We start from the raw sequence: 18,890 nt of genomic DNA, 5'->3' as shown, positions 1-18,890 counted from the left end.
CCATTTAATTATTGCACTAATATAACAATACAAACAATATTATATATTTCAACAGTTGTTTCAAAGCGGAATATAAACGTCGTCTGAATAATGGGCCTTCGGACTAATGGGCAGCTCCCCCTACAGAGAAGGGTGAAGTCACAGATGAGGCTATTGATGCTATCACCGTGCAGCCATTTTGAAAACCCATCAGAGGACTTATCGGCTGAGTCATGACCACTGAGCCGGTGTTATGGTGGTGAAATGAGAGAGAATTATCGAGCTAACGACCAGAGCTTCCGCCCCTGATATTTACCAAATGCCAAAAAGGTCACTGTAATTTCACTCCATATAGCTGCCAAATGAGGTGTGGGAGGGTGTTGAAGAGGTGTGTATACACACCGTGACCAATAGATAGCTCTTCAGAGGCTGGGAGGGCAGAGAACATGGGAGAAAACAGCGAATGATGCAAAATACACCGTTTTATCAATCTATTGCTTGTTCCTTTCATTATTCACAATAGCTTAAAGCTTTTTAAATTGTTCATCTGTTTAATGTTTTCCACCATCACGTAATTCTGTACAGGCCTCCCTGCCACGCTTAGCAAGCTGGTGAACCCAAATACAGAGACTAAACACAGATAGGCAGGTTGAATGAAGTCTTTATTCAATCCAAGGTGGAAGTAGGGGTTGGTGGAAGTGAGCAGGCAGGCAGGGCCAAGGCCTGGCAGTAGCCAGGCAGCAGTGTTCGTCGACTACCTTTTTTCACTGACAAAAACGACATCAAAACAAAATAAAAACTATAAGCCATGATGACTATAGGCTACTGACAATTTCGTCAAGAAATCAAAACTAGACTAAATGTTAGGAAGGGACTAGTGGACGAGAGATCCACTATAAGTCATTTTACACTTGGTTGCATGCTGAAAAAAGCAGATCTACAAGCTCACAACGCGTTGCGCTGCGGCGAGTTGTGAGCTTGTAGATCGGCTATTTTCAGCATGTATAAAATCAGCCATTACGACGGCATCAAGGCCCGCCAAAACACATTTTAGTCGACTAAATCAACCCACTATATATAGATCCTATAATGTTATTCATGCTGTGCATTTAAAAAAAATACTGCTTTCAGATAGGCTACATGGAGTCTTTTTCTAAAACACACATACAAACATATAGGATATATTTCCATTCTACCCACAATAAGATATAGGCTATACACTATCACATTGTGTGACATGTGGTGTTGCAACACTATGTCAAGCAGCATTTCAAAGCGTTGGCCAGGTAACAAATGGCTCTAATGCGCCAGTCGCCAGCTCAGCACGTTAAATGCACAGCAGCATTTCCATGCTGAGCACCGCCAGGTTTCCCTCGTCAAATATATTACCCCTGCATCCCTCCTCCTTAGCGCCACACTGCGCTACTGGCTATTTATAGTACAAACATATTGATCACTATGGCTGCACTGCCCTCTATCACTCTGTCCAGAGAGAGAGAGAGATTTTATGGCCTCTGTTATTGTGCACAGGTTTGTTTGTTACTGCAGCATGTCTGTGTTTGTGCCTGTGTGTACGTGTGCATGTGCGTGCGTGCGTGCACGCGTGATGTTGCCCTCTCATTGGTTCCAGACGGTGTTAACTCTGATTAAATGGCCTTGTGGGACCATAAAAGCGCTCTGTGTAAAACTAAGCAAGGGATCCTATACCAATAGCACTTTTAGAGTGCTGATATAGAAATAGGCATGAGGTTTTCCCCTGGCTGCTTTGAACATGTGACATGATGTCACAAGGCTCACTAAACATGGTTGAGAGGGGGGAAATAATTGTTGTCTTTAATTGTTTATTTAAGCAGGTTCATGAGCAAGGAAACTAATATTTCCTCTGAATAAAATCTCTGGTATAAGACCATGTGACTGACATGGCATGTCAAAGGCATGTTCCCCCGGAGGAAAAATATCTTGCTGCAAACTATAGCTAACTGGGACACAAATGAGCTTGCAGCGCACTGTCAGATGTCAGCTTCTTTCATGATGTCAGGAAGTATGGCATGTGAACAGTCAAATGTTATCAGTGTTAATTCTAAAGTCAGAGTTAAATGAATAGGCCTACTGATTTTTTACTGTGTATGTGTTGTGTTTGTGTCCGGGTATCTCATGGAACAATCATCTTTGGACCACTTTTGGCCATGGCTTCGATCCCGGGCGACACAGTGTACAATTACAGCTTGGGTAACGAAGTTGTGCAGTACTGGGAGCTGCAGGTGGTGTTGCACTCCACTTCAGCAATCCATAGTTCAGGGTCTGGCACCTGCAAAGCCTCGCTCTCGGCTGATACTGACGCTAAGCTAATAATAACAGCTCAGTGGCCTGATGTGTCCACCCTAAGATCGTGGTCAATTCCCCGGCCAAGTCATACCAGGACCAAAAGAAAAGAGACCCAATACCTGCTTGACACTCAGCATCAAGGGTTGGATCGGGGCTAAGTCCCTGTGAGATACTAGCGTAGAATATATATAGAGAGATGTTATGTTATAATGGTTGTTTTCTAACCTTCACTTCAAATACATTATGCTGTTCTTCTTTTGCCTCCTGATATGATATTGTGCCGATTGTAAAAGCCACAATTGTGGCACAACTACCGCTGACCCAGAGTTATTTTACTTCTCCCCGTGATATCATGTATATGAAAAGCTGTCGCCACCTTAAATATTGTCTCAGAATTCCACGACACTGCTTAGTGCTTATGGCACTGTTTGCCATTGAACCTTGACGCAGAAGTCACACTCAACAGTCATGGTATCCTGCTTCTGTTTAGAAAGCGGTGAGGTTGAATACATTGTCCATTATGATCTAATCTGAAAATTTGAATCTTTCGGACATCTCCTTGGGGTTTGTTTGCAGGACAAAAGGTTTTTTGCTGCCGAAAGCCTCAAATGGAATTGAATGCTATAGCATCTGTCCTTACGTTTGGCTTGAGGTGGTCTCCAACATGCATGTTTCCGGACCGCGGGCTTGGAGGGGAGTGGTACAGCTGTGCTGTTGTTTAACAAGGACAGGGGGGACACTAGTATGCTGCATTTCTGTGACAATTGTATACAGTGGTATGTCTTATTATCTTTTTAAATTATCTTTACTAATGTATGTATTCCCCCCCTACTATAATAATTTGGTTTTGTCTTCTCGTTTATATTTTCGTAAACACTGTAGAGGAGGCTCTAACTCCCAGTAGAAGAACTACACTGGCTGAAAATGTTGCAACAGCTGTATTATAATAAATAAAACAATTAAAATAAATCCCTGAAGAAATCACCTCACAGTATTGAATTTTGATGAAGACGTTCTCCTCTGCAATTGAAAAGTTAAAGTAAAGCCAATAATCCAGTCTTGAATAATCTTGCAGGAAGCTTGATAACCACAAATAACTGAAGCACATTCATTTACAGTGTTATTGACTGCAAGGAAGTGAAAGAAGGGTATAATGAATTGTTTTTTTAAACGGAGGGAGCCATGGGAGAACAAAGCAAACATTCACAAAAAGGGAATGAATAACGTGTCTCTGTAATTAACTTCCATTTGGGCTAAATGTTGTGCAATTCCCAGCCTCTGCCTCAGCCAATTGATTGCCATGGTGACCCCACACCTGCACATTGATTACTTAACCAGTACACTTTTCACAGTCAATCAGTTTGCCCTCTTGACACACAGGCAGATACAGAGATCTCCATATACAGTATGGGCACAAAAGGGATACAGACACATAGTTAAAACAGGTGCTATGACAACGGGTATTATTAGGTTCCCAAGTTGCATCGTTCTCAAGTAGGCCGGTGGCCGACGGCCACGTACAGAGAGGAAACCCTGAGGCGAGAAATACATAGTGGCCAAAGGACCTTGCACACACCACACAGCCTAGTCAAATGACTAAGTGACAGCACCAGCTGAATTGAAAGTGACTCTTCAATTGTGTTCATGTTCAACGGTGTACATGTGCTGTTGATTTTGTTGATTGGGAAGGTGCCAAGCACTGTATAAGAGGAGGGGTGTTCAGGTTCATGTTTGTATTAAATGTTAAATCTTATTTAAAATGTGTGAATGCATTGGTGCCTGGGAAACATATACACGAGTGTTTGTAAATTCCTTTATAATGAATAGAAATTGTGTACGATTACTCATGGCCCTTAGTTAGCTGTGCTAATTGAGTTACCAATTTGCTGATTGGGATATGGTTTGCCTCACCTGCATAAAGGGCTTGCAGGTGAAGGAGTTCAGTAACTTCAGTTTGGCTTGAGTCTAGCCAGTGTCAACATCAGTGGGAGAGCTGGCCATGCAGGGCCTCAGGGGTGTCATTTGGGTCGTCAGGGGATGGCAGTTTTGCCGCCCATTAATAAAAGACTGCTTCCAAACTCCAACACTCACCTGCACATAATTTCTGGTGGATTCGGTGGATTTTTATGAAACAAACGCTTTGCAGATGGAAAGAGGATAATTCAAGCTTTCCCTACAGCTGCAATGTTGGTGAGTTTAACGTTAATTGTTTAATACAAGCAGGTCACAAAAGCAATTTGGATGAGTAATGGAGGGTATTGCAACTCTAGATTCATCCCATTATTTAAAAAATCTAGAGTTGCAAATTGCAGCTACCTGATGCATGCATCTCTCTCTCTGTCTCTCTCAGGTGTTTGTTTTGTATTTGTTTTATGAGCTATGTGTGTATACAAATGTGATTAAGCTGTTGCTCTCTGGTTGTCATATTGTGTTGTATGCTGTGTGTTCTAATGTGATCCGAGGTGTTGTTCCATTGCTGTCATAATGTGTTTTACTAATGTGATTCAAAGCTGTTGCTCTATTTCCAGTCAATGAGTGACTGTTTCTGGCTCTGGAACTGAAGGCTGCATGTGAATCTATACAGTATGAGTTGTGTTGTTTGTTTCTACTGTTGGAGGTAAACATAGTGAGTTGTAATATGGGGAACACTGTACGCCAGTTTTGCCCTAGGGATGTAGTTGTACTGTAACAGCGGCGCTGAATATGCGCATGGACCTGAACATTTAGGTAACTCATGTTTGGCCAACATCGGATTATACTGTATGTAGTTTTTGAGCTCTCCTATGAAGTTTGCATGCATTCTCCCAATTCTGTCTAATAGGCTATAGTTTTATTTCCTTCCATTTACAGCCCTTCTAGAGAGATTGTGGCTCTAGAATGGTTCAAATCACTGGTTACAGAAGCCCTTTAGGGGCTGCCAACAGGGCATTTACACTCTTGTTTATACTTTTAACAATACCCACAACTATCCACCTTTTTTCTGTAACCCATAAGTCTTTGTGTTTGTGTGTGCATACGTTCCTCTTTCTCTTGCTGTGTTGCCAGTTTAGCAAAGAGAAACTTTGTGATGAAAATGCAGGTCCCAACCACGTAAATGTCAAATTAAAATGACGTTGTGGTACAATAACCTGCCCTGAAGCAATAATTCATTATTGCCTGATAACGTGTAATGAGAGTCAAGAGACCCAGGCTAATGCAGCTGGGGAATTATGCAAGATCAGTCAATGAATCACCTCACTCGATTATATACACGTGTATAAACAAACGTATCTGTGATTGATTCCATGCCTCTGCGTGTTCACTGTTCACGTGTTGACTTGTTGTATCAAGTTTCTCGCGAGCGCCAGTGGGCTGCTTCTGTGGACGATCGGTGTAACATCCGTAGTATGCAGAAGCGTTGATTTTGACGTCAAATGTTGATTTTAGTCTTGAATAGTTTTAATTTAGTTTTAGTCACATTTTAGACACCTGTAATGTTTTAGTGTTGACTAAATGTCAAGATTTTAGTCGACTAAAATGTATTTTGGCGGGCCTAATTGATGCCAGCTGATTTTACTGAAAATAGACCAGAATAAAATGTACAAAAGTCTTTTGAAAAAGGAAGATCTACAAGCTCACAATGCATCACGGGGCTATTTTCAAATGGCCAAAATGAGAGGGCCGAAGTGGTTAATATATGTTTTGTAAGTCAGAATCTACAAAGCAGAATTAAAAGTATTGGAAATTGGTAATACTCCAGTAAAAGTATGGTGCATTTATATAGTGCCATAGGCACTTTACATAGATAGATTTGTTTGTTTGTTTGTTAACCACAGTGTACCAGAGTCCTTTAATTCAAGTAAACAGGGAAATTGATGGAGCAATTAGGAATGAATGCTTCAGTTGACAATTGTCAGTGTGTGTGTTTCAGTGCGTGCATGCAGGGCTGCCTGCTACTATTGACTTTTACGAATAATCAAATCATCTAGAAGTGTATTTTTATATAGCCTATCAGCCAACCTCGTGTGTGTGTGTGTGTGTGTGTGCGTGTGTGTGCATGCGCTACATGCGTTACCTTCTAGAGGCCTTTCCTCCGGGTCAAAGGTTGCATTTAAACGTATGTGTAACACGGGGGCGGCAGTGGATCAGGGGTAGAGTGGCCGATAGAGAGGCTGGATGGATAGCAACCGTGAGGCTCCCGGTTCGATCCCAGGCTCACCCACAGAGTTGGTGTCGAAGTGTCCTTGAGCAAGACTCTGATGAACCCCTAATTGCTCCTGATGTGCAGGTTGGTGCCTCGCATGGTTTCCCCCGCCATCGGTGTGTGAATGTGTGTGTGAATGTAATGTGAGATCATTGTATAAATGCACCATTTATCTTGTGAAAGAAACAACATTTCATTGCTGTCAGGCAGAAACCATAGACATACTTATATAGATGGATCCCAATGAGAGCAAGTGAACAAGGAACTGGGTGATCAGACCATTGTTCTGACAACTGACCACCATGTTGCTGATGCTTTTACATTTCAAGACAGTTTTGATTCATTTCTGTGCTTTACTTTTCTCTTCAATGTCTCTTCAGTAAACAAATGGGTGGAAATAATCATTTCTGCAATATCATTAATTATCATCACGAAAAGGCACAAAATGAATCCAATCAGCAAGAATTATTGCGCTCTCAAACTTTCATTTTATAAATAAATTATAATATATTTATAAAGGGCTGACAGACAGACAGACAGACAGGACCTTGTGATCCTGAGGGAAATTTCAGTTGTCATAGCAGCAGCACCACAGTAAGGATGAGACACAGTTAGATAAGAGCAGAGATACAGAAGTAATGTAACACTAATTGAAAACAAGATATGAACCGTTAGATACTATACTTGTATAGGCATAATGCATAATTGCACATTCTATCACCAGAAGAAATGGCATACAATATACACTTAAAGAGTGGCCTGGTAATCTGCGCTTGTTAAGCATATAAACAATGTGGTCGCATGCACGTACACGCACGCACACACACACACACACCCGGGGGCATGAGCCTAGGTCCACTTCCCAGTGTATACTAAGTACCTGTCCTATTTCAGTGCTGCTGTTGAGACATTCATTATAGGTGGCCACAATGACAGTGTTGTAATGCCTCCCGTGCACGTGCTGACGCACGACATGCACATGCAACAAATGCCAGCAGCTCCCCACACCGTTCTCCCGAGCAGCAGCCACTTACGGAGTGACAGAGCTACGTGACAGTGTTCACTAAAGAGTCTGGCTGCAAGTGGTGGTCGTGTAATTGATCAAGGTTGGCAAAGCGCGCCGTGCAGCTAATGAATCAAGACAATGGGCTGAGGGTTTAATTACGTCTTCAAGAAGGGAATCATTAGAGGGAGTTCGTCCGAGGTAGATGAACTCTCCAAACGGGTCCCCGGCCAGGTCGTATGATAAGGACCTTTATCAATCGGGTCTTATCTCTGACCATTACTTATGTGTGGTGGTGCAAAGGGCCGTCCCCTTTGAGATATCCCAGGCTTTAGCAGCTATCAAAACAAAATATCACAACCGTGTGTGTGAAGTGAGGGTTGCTCTTTTTTAAAGAAATTCCACGCAGTGCATATGGCAGGCCTTGTTGTAGGATTTGGAAGAGATTTTGAAGGTCTGGTTCCAAAAATGAACCAGTATTTAATAAAATCCATGATACTTAACATTGGAATGAATGAACCCGGCTGGAATGTGTCCAAATGGGAGTTGGAGTGTCTTAAGTAGGAGAGGCCGGGTCTTAGCTAAAGGTGAATTGGCGTCCTCACTTGTCTGTCCTCACTTTGTATCCTGAAGTCCTCAAGGCTAATCCTCAAGGCTAATCACTATTAGCATCCTCACTTTCCTGTCCTCACTTTTTGGGGGGCGCTATACTGCGCTAGCCCCTCCTATATTCAGCTAGTGTAGATCTTTGTCCTAACACAAACATTAAAGGCCATTGACAATGAATGGAGAAATTACGTCGGGTGTGATTTTTAGAAAAACATTTGGTTAGATTTTCAGGTTTTTATTATTACATTAGGATTCCCCTATAGGTTTGTTTCAAATGTGAAGTGTTATTATTAGGGGTCAAGCCCGAAGGGGAAAAACACCCCTTATTGTTTTGGTACAGATTCTGCCATATCTCACAGTTTTGGGGCAGTTCTGTTATTTTCCACAAAATTCGGCATTATGGAAGAGAACTGAAGCTCACAGCCATTCGTCAAACGACCTCTGACATCCCAATGAATGAATTACACGATCTGCTCTATCCATGTCAAAGAAGCGACGTCAAAGATTTCCGAGTAGCCTGGAAAACCACTCCCCCTAAGAAATCTCATTTCCAATAATTTGCGTGAGTCTCGACTCTGGGGCGTTCACCGTCCATGCTCCTCCTTACTAACCCTTCCTTAAGTGTCATCTTGTATTATTGGTCCGTCTGACTCTGCAGGGTTTTTATTACCTAGTGGCTTAGCTCAAATTGCTGTGGGTTTAGGCGACATCCCCTCTTGGCAGATTGACTGTGGTTGTGGCTTACCTGAGCCCGTTAAGCATGTGCTGAGACTCACATCAGCCGACCCCAGGATCAAATAGCATTGGCAAATGATTTCCTAATGTTGGCTTTATTGCCAAGGCTGCAGCCACTTTTGTGAGTGCGGGAGGGGGGTTGTTACTGCATAGGCAATATTTACAATTGCAAACTAGAAATGCCACTCTGTTGAAATGCCAACTTGCGCCTTGCACACAAGTAGGCCATGTATGGCATACTTTACTTGATAACGTAACCAAATGATGCTGGTCCCTGAATGAGCAAGAGAGGACACCGACATACATACATACATACATCAGGGCTACAGGCATACATTAAGGCTTGTCCGGGACAAGTAATAATTATTTCCGGACAAGTGCATTAAAAAGTTGATACAAATGACTCTTGGATTCACTTTTTCTGTGATACTCCTAGCAGCCAACAGTATCACCTGGCACTATAGTCTGGCCTATAACCTCATAATCATAATCATCACCATTCCAATCTTGTTAATAGCCCTAGAATGTCTGCGATCTTACATACATTACATGTATTCCATACACAGCCATAGATCAGTCTATCCACACACGTTGGCATTTAAACCTGTAGCACTGCATGTCTACTCACCCAATAATTAATTCCTACATATACTTGCACGCTCTGCTTGCCCACGCAAGTACTTATCCTTTCGCATTCAAAACAGATCAAAATAAATGGCAACCTGCAGTATATTTACTAATACGTAGCAAATATCATGCTTGTATGAATTCCGGGGAAACTATACATTTCACACCTGCGTCTCCTCAGCACTAGTTGAGTAGCTTCTAGCACATCATTAGCTTATGTCCCCCCTGGTTACCTCCTTGGAGTGTGCATGCCTCCATTAAGTATGCATCAAGGTCATCCTGCAGGGCAATTCCATTTAAGTACACCTCAGCTGTCTTTGAATTGCCAAGAGCTGCAGCTGCATGGAATCCTAAAAGAAAAAATAGCTTTTAAATCCCTGAAATATATATATATTTATATCTAGATAGACGTACATTATATCTATATTATTGACCGATTTTGTGCGTGCATGCGTGCGTGCGTGCGTGCGTGTGTGTGTGCTAGAACAAAAACATGAAAGCGTTATAAAGTCAAAGGTAATAGTTTGAAGGTGACCTGCAGGCTGCAATCCTCTGATTTCCCTGGTCTGTATTCATCTGTCCTCTCGTCCCCTAGGGGACCAGGTGTCCTGTGTCGATTCCTCACCGACCCTCGAAAGTGACTGCATTTGCACGTGTGTGCACGTGTGTGTGTGTGTGTGTGTGTTTGCGCGTGAACTCGTGCACATGTGTGTGCCACAGTGTGCATCTGTCTGTACTTAGGCGCCCTTCACTGTTGAATGTCTCTCCCCTCCCACCAAATCCCTCCTCTACCCCCAGAGGTCCATCACTCTACACACGCATGCACAGGCGCACACACACAGGCACACACACACACACACACACACACACACACACACACACACACACACACACACTTTCCAAAGGTGAGAGGAAGCCCTTGAGTACAAAGCTTAGTGCTCCAGGCTATATCTGTTCATTCTTTCTTTGCCTCGTCGTTCAGCCTTTTGGGCCTGTTGATAGAGGAAAAAAAATGACGTCCAATTCCCAGGAATAGAAATGACGGCAAACAATAGTACTGAAATACACCCGGATCCAGCCTTACATTTCCTAAAATGTTAGAATGTCAAAGGGGCTGCTGTGATCACGCTGAATCTTGGAGTCCTACATCATAGAAAACTGAGGTCATAGCTGACTGATGTTATAGGTCATATGAAGCACTGAGCAATCATCCCTCCACTAGGCTTAAATCACAATGTCCCTGCAGACATACAGGTTTGCCGGTGCAAGCCACCGTATATAATGAGCGGGCCCGCGAAAATCTAGTGTTATACATTTCTAAACATGACAACATGCCCAAAAGTTCTTGTGCACCGTCCATCCGTGTCAAATGGGGTCCCGTATACCAAACGGGTCTAGAATCAAAACAACTGTCTTACAGATTGAACTGTTCAGTTAACATTTATACAGACAATTCAGCTGTGCCGGTTTCCGGCCGCATGCAGTGTCCAGATGTTTCCAGATGTTCAGCTGAAGTAGAACTGTCCTGGGTTATTGGAGCGGCTTTGTTTTCGACTCTGCTGTTGCTCAAAGAACCGCCGGATGTCATCGGAGGTCACGACGTCTCCGTCTGCCGCGAACCTCTGCAGGAACTCCTTCAACTCTGTCTTCATGTCGTTGTACTCGTGGATCATTTCCAGCTGCTGAACTCGGTCCAGGCTGTCCAGCGCCGCCATCAGAGGGTCATGGTCGCCGAGGGGATCGTCGTCCTTTCCTTTGTTTTCGTAGGCCAGGACGGTGTCGGATTCGTCCGACAGGAAACCGACTCCGGCGGCGGAGTACATCTCCCGACAGGAGACGCAGGAGCAGAGTTTGGATCGCCAGCCAGGTGGCCAGAACACGGCTCCTGATTTGGCGGTTTCCCGACCGACGGTCTTCAGCTCTTTCAGCCTGCACGCCGCCTCCCCCCGACGAGCTCGCTTGGACGCGGGAACCTCGGCGCAGTCACTCTGCTCTCTGGCGTGCAGGACAGTCGAGGCCGTGCCTCGGTTCTCCTTCTTTCTCTTCGTCGCCTCTTTCTTCACCTCCCCCTCTCGTCCGTCGGCTTGTTTCACCTCCCTTTTCTTCGCCCTCCCTCTGCTACTCTCCGTCTTCGCCTCCCTCTCTTGCTCCGAGCTCACGGGAGCTGAACATTCCTGGAGGTGGGCAGCAGCGTACGTCCACAGGAAAGACTGTTGGTTCATGCACACCTCACAGATCATCTCCCGGGTCCCCTCATCGGAGTCGGGAAGCAAACAGCCCAGGTGCCGGCTGTGAATCCAGTCCTCGCAGACGACGCACTGAAGCATTTCGTCTTCCACCTGCTCTTCTGGGTCCGGATAAGGTCTCTTGCAGGTACAGTATAACCCAAAGAAGTTGTGACTGTATTTATTAGTGCCGTTCAACTGCTGCTTCTCTGGATACAGTGTGCACTCCAGGTCGGCGAACCTGCTGTTCCCACAGTCGCAACGGAAGTCTCTTTTGGTGTATAGTTCAAAGAGGTCGTGACCGTCGTGACACTTATAAGAGCAGGCTAGACAGATCCCCGCTGGTTCGACGTGTGCCGGTGTGCACGTGTTGCATGCGTACAAGGCCTGGCGCTTCACGTAGCCCTGTGGGTAGGAACATCTCTCGTGGTCCGATCCTCCTAAGACCGCCGAAGCTTCTTTCTCCAGCTCCTCGTCTCTCTCTAAAACCTCCAGCATAGTAACCGTTTCTTCTTTCGCCGCCTTCCTCGACATCACAGCAACGCATGTGTAGAAATCTGGACTACGGGGAGGGGGATGGGAGGGAACGCAGAGCCAGAGGGTTCAGTGAAATCATATATGAAACCAACACAATGTGTTTGCCCATATATCGAGATCCCTGATGTCATCAATATGACGTTATACTGCTGAAGTCATACTTCTGATTGTCATGATACTTCTGACTGATGTTGTATGACGTTGACGTCACACTTTATTTTTAAATATATTTTTGGGCCTTTTTAGCCTCTTATTGATATATATGCAGTATGTTGACAGGAAACAGGATGAGAGATGGGGGGAATACACACAGCAAAGTCGTCCTGGCCAAAGAGTGTGCAACGGCACACTTCTGACTCGTATACTTCTGACTCGTATACTTCTGACTCGTATACTTCTGACTCGTATACTTCTGACTCGTATACTTCTGACTCGTATACTTCTGACTCGTATACTTCTGACTCGTATACTTCTGACTCGTATACTTCTGACTCGTATACTTGCACTAGCCCTCGAAGCCCTTACAGTTGTATGCAAAGGCTGAATTTATGTAACTTAGTTTTATGATTTAGCATTTTATTAGATTTAGAATTTAGATCTTTATGTAGACACACGTAGCACTCTATAATGTATAATCGTCGCTTCACTGCACATAATATTATCTACGGTTAGATAAATATTAGGTTTGTGGGCTTGCTTATGATTCTTGATGACTATTTCTCTGTATTTGACGTATTGACTTGTATTGTTCCTGCTTATTGTAAATCGCTCTGAATTAAGCCTAAATTATTGACTGACGTCATTCTGACAGACCAGACATACTTCTGACTGACGTCATACTGCACGCACGCATGCACTTATAGATCTGCTATTTTCAGTATGCAACCAAGTGTAAAATGACTTGTCTTTTACTTATACTGGATCTCTTGAAAAAAGGTAGTCGTCTAGGTTTTAGTTGACAAAAACAACACTGCTATATACCCACCCAGGGCCCCGCAAAACCCACATACACATTTGGAATGGGATCTATGCTCTACTATGCTTTTATGGCTGTCGGTAGACATTTGACTGCGTACAATTTTGCGGGGTATTGTATATGCCTCCTGGTGGAGATTGTTCCTTTATTGAGTGCACCTTTATACTTTCAGATTATGCACATTTTGATGGTGGCACTGATGGAGATTTCTCTCCTCGGAGGCACAAGCACATATCTGTCTAATGACTCTGGTGGAACTTGTCACGTCGCTATTTGTCGGGTTCGTAAGTGCGATTGTTTTCCACAAGTATCTTATACTGTGAAAGTAAACTGTGAACGTGGTCTTTCTATTTGCAGCAACAACCTGGGGAGGTATAGTGACTATAGTCTCATAGGGATATGAGGGGCAGGCAGGCTGCCAAAACCAGCCAACCACAGTCGTCCACAAGCAGACGAGGTTTCATTACAACGCTATATACACAATATTATGTATCACTTTTTCCTTTTTTTCGTTGCTGTAAATTGATTGATTAGGCCTCATCGTCTCATTGTGATTTAGATGGGACGCCGATGCTCTTGTTGCAGTGAGTCCACCAGTGTCTCTGCGGGTTTTAAATAAGCAATGACACTGTCAGCCTCCATGGCCCTGAAATGTTTCTCCTCTCTTGAAGCCTTCCCCTTCATCCCCCCCTCCTCTTTGGCTCAGTGCCCTGAGAAGGATGGATGAAGCCAGAGCTGATTCCTCTCTCTCTCTCACACACACGCGCGCACACACACGCGCACACACACATGCACGCGTCGCACTGACAGAGCAGTGATGTATAGGATGTTGCCGAAGCATAACCCTGGTTGGATTCCTGTTGCACGATGTCTGTGTGCAGGTCTGTTACCTGTGATGAGCCACGTCCGGTGCCTGATGTGACAGGTCTGCTATAACTGATCATAATTGGACCTTTTGTGTCGCCTCACAGCTAGAAGGTCCTGGGTTCGATTCCCGCTCGGGACGCTGTGGGTGCTGGCGGCGTGTTTCCTCCTCCGCGTCATCAGTGCCCATACCCGAAGGCGGGGTTGGCGGAAGGGCCTTTCTGTGTGGAGTTTGCATGTTCCCCCCGTGTCCCCTAGGGTAGGTACCCTCACAAAAAACATGCAGTAATCCTGGTCACTAAACTGCCTCCCCCTGGCCAGCCGGGGCGCCTGATGGAGGGGAAAGGAACTGGTTGGAATAACGTGTTCCTTTCACGCGCTACGTCCAACCAGGGAAACTCCCCCCTGTCAGGTGTAAAGGAGCAACTTGGACACTCAGGCATGAAGGAAGCATGAGTTCAAGTCCGTTGCTCTCCCCTTGTCCCCCATATATGGGGACTAGGTTGGTGGAGGGTGTGTAGAGCCCAGGATCACATTAGATGATTGACACAGGGGTGAAAAATGGGTTACAAAATTGTGGGATAAAAAATATATTAAGAAAAAATAATTGGACCTTTTCGTTCTGCCTGACCTAGAGATTCTAGACGAGTGCCGTGATGCGACCGGATGGAATTTTGTCAAGTGTTCTTGTCATTATTCAATTATTGAGAGTGTAGAAGTAGACCTCTCCATATTTAAATGACGCCAAAGGGTTTTGCAGCGGAGGTAGTCTGTGTTGAGATCGAGACAGCACATTATGCCTCTGTTGTTGTGAAATGACAGAGGGAAAAATGAAGGTCTGTTTTATCCATCCATGCAGACTTCAAGAGACACTTTGAATCTTGAAGCTTTAAAAAATTACTTTTTTGTGTGTGCTTTGAAAGTTAACTAAGTTGTTTTTTCTCGTCTATTTGTTTGCCTCGATAACACTATCTAAAAAGAATGCCAACAGAGAGTAGGCGGGAAGCCTCTTTAGCATGAAACAAGGCTCGCACGCACGGACAGACTAGTGCTAAAGAAGCACTCATAATTAGAACACGGCACATTATAGTAATGTAACGGTGATGAACAAACCCAGCAGAACTTTGCATCTATTTCAAAATGGATTGTATTAATTGGTGTTGTAGCAGAAACGGCAGTAAGGGTGGTGGATGGTTAGGTTAGGTGCAGGTACAGTGTATATATAGAGTTACCTCTTGCAGTCACGTGACGACGTACAGCTTACTGATGAAGCCATTGTCATATCCGAGGCAATTGTCATAGCAACCTGAAGAATCCAACTTGCACAGACAGGGACAAAAGGAGTTTTCATTCAAAGGGTTAATTAAGCTAAAACAAACTTCACCGGCTTGAATACAATGATAACTGATAAATGGTGCATTTATATAGCGCCTTTATCCAAGGCGCTTTACATAGATTGTGCACTACATTCATCCATTCACACACCGATGGCGGCGGAAACCATGCAACGGCACCAGCCTGCACATCAGGAGCAATTAGGGGTCCAGCGTCTTGCTCAAGGACACTTTGACACAGTTTTTCTGGGGGGAGCCTGGGTTCGAGCTGGCAACCTTGTGGTTGCCACCCGGCCACTCTACCCCTGAACCACCGCCACCGATAATTTTAGCATTTTATTACACTGTGCTCGGGTGGCACGTGTGGTCAAATACTACATGCTCACCACTGCAGAGTTAGTAGTAGAGGTTTGAATACACCACATTGCATTGGGCTTTGTTTGGGGGATGGAACCTGGATGGCAGTGTTTTTAGTTTTAATCATAGTCTTTGGAATAAAACTTCATTTAGTTTTAGTCACATTTTCGTCACCTGAAATTATTTAGTGTTAGTCTAGTTTTAGTCCACTAAATGTCATAAGATTTTAGTCGACTAAATCTACAGTTGATTTAGTCGACTAAAATGTATTTTGGCAAAACTTGATGGTGTCGTAATGGCTGATTTTACACTGAAAATAGCCGATCTACAAGCTCACAACGCGTCGCGCTGCAACGCGTGTGCTTGTAGATCTGCTATTTTCAGCATGCAACCGAGTGTAAAATGACTTGTGTCTTACTTATACTGGATCTTTTGTCCACTTGTGCCTTCCTAACATTTTAGTTTTTATTTGTTGACGAAATTGTCAATATATTTAGTCTTACATGTAGTTGCCATTTAGTTTTCGTGGCAGTGGCAGTGAAAAATAGTCAATGATCATATTTCGTCATAGTATTAGTCGATGAAATCAACACTGCTGGATGGGGGGGACTGCTGTGTATTGGGGGGAGGAGTAGGGCGGATCCAGTTTTAGCCCATTGGCTCATAGATGTAGCGTATATGTGTGTCATCATCAGGCATGTAGTTGTGATATATAGGCTCATAGATGTAGCGTATATATGTGTCATTGTCAGACATGTAGTTGTGATAGGTTACTTGGTTAAATTGCAATTGTACAGTTTTGTACCAAAACACTAAATAGACGGTATATATGGTTATAAAACAGAAAACAAGTTTCAGTCTCGGCCATAGCCACTTAGTATTTTAAGTTTTTTTAAAGTTTTTAGCCCAATGAATCCAAGTTTCTACATGTTGGGGACCCATACTCAACATTTCTAACATAAAACTTTGGTGTACTCAACATGTCTGGGTTTACATTCCGGCAAGTGGACTATATTATTCAGTGTTCTGCGGTCCTCCGAGGAGCGTTCTACGTGGTGCCACCTATGGGCCTGGAATGCTTATAAGCTCATAATTACAAGTGCTAATTAATCTTTTAGCGGGGTTGAATACACTGTAATCACCCTGAACTCGTCTCGGTCCGTTCTGCCATGTGGCTATACTGTAACCACACGTGTGGAAATCCCCGTCGGCGCTCGATGGCACGTTATCAGTGGGGCAAAAGGTCACAGCGGAGCTCGATGAGAGCTGCCATGTGTCCACGTGGGAGGCACGTCTCTGCTGAATATTTCCGCACTCTGTCAACTCCTCCCCTCTCTCTCTCTCTCTCTCTCTCTTTGTCTCCCTCTCGTGTGACGGTGACACACTTCATCTCAAAATGTCAGCAGTAGTCTCTCGAGAGGAAATGAAGAAAAAGGGGAGGATGAAGAGCAGACGATGGAGCTCTCTGATTCTGCCGTTTTCCTCCTCGGTCTGAAGATAAATTTTTTGGTGGAGTTTGACGAGCCGCTCCCAGTACTGTCAAACTCTAATGGGAGTTGAGTAGAAAATGTCAAGCTGACGACTTTTTTGCCTCATGCGTGTGCGCTCGCATAATGTAGCCTACCCATGATATTGCAGGACAGGCCCAGCGCCAGGATGAAATGACAGAGGGGGCAATCGGGGTGCAGGTATTGGACATGAAGACAATGCGCCACATTTGCATATCTATAGAGGGCAGAGGCGCACAATTTCGTTGGCTTCCTTACTTTCAAGCAATAGAATTTCATTGAATGCCTGGAAATGTACCATTGTTTTGTCTGTAACTATTTGATCTAAGGGGGCAAAGAGGTTGATTTAGGGGGGCAAAGACCCCCTTTGCCCCCCCGTGGCGCCGGGCCTGTTGCAGGATTATATTCAGACATTGTATATTGTGCATATATACATGGCCACATTTAGGGTGCTAACGCTAAGTGTGTTCTCTCATCTTTTAGATGGTGTCAGCGATGCCATGAGAAACAAATCTGGTGGCACTCGTGTGTGTGTGTGTGTGTGTGTGTGTGTGTGTGTGTGTGTGCGTGTGCGTGTGTGCGCATGTGCGTGTGTGCGAGCGTGCATCTCTCTTTCGCCACTCTCCCTTCGGCCAAACTGACACTCAGGCAAATCTGATACATAATTCAGTATTTTACGCATTTCAGCATGCCCCAGTTTAGTTTGCAGAGTAATGAAGTCTCAGAGCCAATAGCGCGCACACACACACACACACACACACACACACACACACACACACACACACACACACACACACACACACACACACACACACACACACTAAACTGTGTGAATTAGAAATGTGTCATCGCTGCCCCCTGTGGGCAGCAGCATAGGAAACGTCAGCACTGCATTCAGAGGACACTTTAGTGCTGTAACAACTTAAGGGACATTTTGAATGCAGAACATGAATGGAGGAACATGCACTTAAGTGTTCATGAATTAGATCTTGCCAGATCTGGAAGTTCCAGAGTCTCAGCTAACAAGGCTATAAGTAAAGGAGGCCACGCCAATAACTATTAACTAACTAACTAAGTTTCACTTTAAGTGTCCATGAATTAGATCTTGCCTGGAAGTTAACGCAGAGACAGCTTGTTTATTTTTGCACCACAATGCTCATAGCAAACGATATTAAGATCACCCCATGTTATTCTTCATAGAGAAATTAGGCCTATACTTCCGTGAACATGGGGAATGGAGGGGATGAGCATTGAATGACGTCAGGACTTTGGCGCTCTATAAGCATCTTGTCAAATATGTTAATGCAAATGCAATGTTTTCCTTAATACTATAGTATACATCAAATGACCTTTTTGAGGGAGGGTGGGTGATCCGTCATGAAAGACAACTGACGGAGCAGTGAAGGGCATGGAGACTGAATTTTTGTTCCTCGACGTGCGTAGAGTAGACGCGGTGCACAAGCCGGAATCACCAAATCAATCATCATTCAGACACGAGCACTTTCTCCCACAAGCACGCACACGTGCACGTACACTTTTCTTTTCACACGGGAAACGACTGATGCGCCTAGTAGTATAATTAATTTTCAATGAGATTCTGGTAGATGGGGAGGTGCAGGCAAACTGAC

At 44.2% G+C, this 18,890-nt stretch overlaps 1 protein-coding gene across 1 annotated transcript in view; it reads right to left on the bottom strand.

The window, feature by feature from the left end:
* Positions 1 to 10,966: 10,966 nt before the first annotated feature.
* Positions 10,967 to 18,890, bottom strand: part of LOC308311751 (putative E3 ubiquitin-protein ligase UBR7) — a gene marked incomplete at both ends in the record, with an annotated part of 33,171 nt that continues 25,247 nt past the window's right edge. Inside the window, one exon of the mRNA XM_080758535.1 lies at positions 10,967 to 12,248. Within this exon, the coding sequence (XP_080614661.1) occupies positions 10,967 to 12,248 (1,282 nt within the window). The remainder of the gene's footprint in view (positions 12,249 to 18,890) is intronic.

The sequence above is a fragment of the Protomyctophum bolini genome, assembly GCF_963924005.1.
Source record: "Protomyctophum bolini genome assembly, chromosome: 24".
Taxonomy (NCBI): domain Eukaryota; kingdom Metazoa; phylum Chordata; class Actinopteri; order Myctophiformes; family Myctophidae; genus Protomyctophum; species Protomyctophum bolini.
Note: the sequence above shows the minus strand (reverse complement) of the source record. Positions and strands in the feature narration are given on the sequence as shown.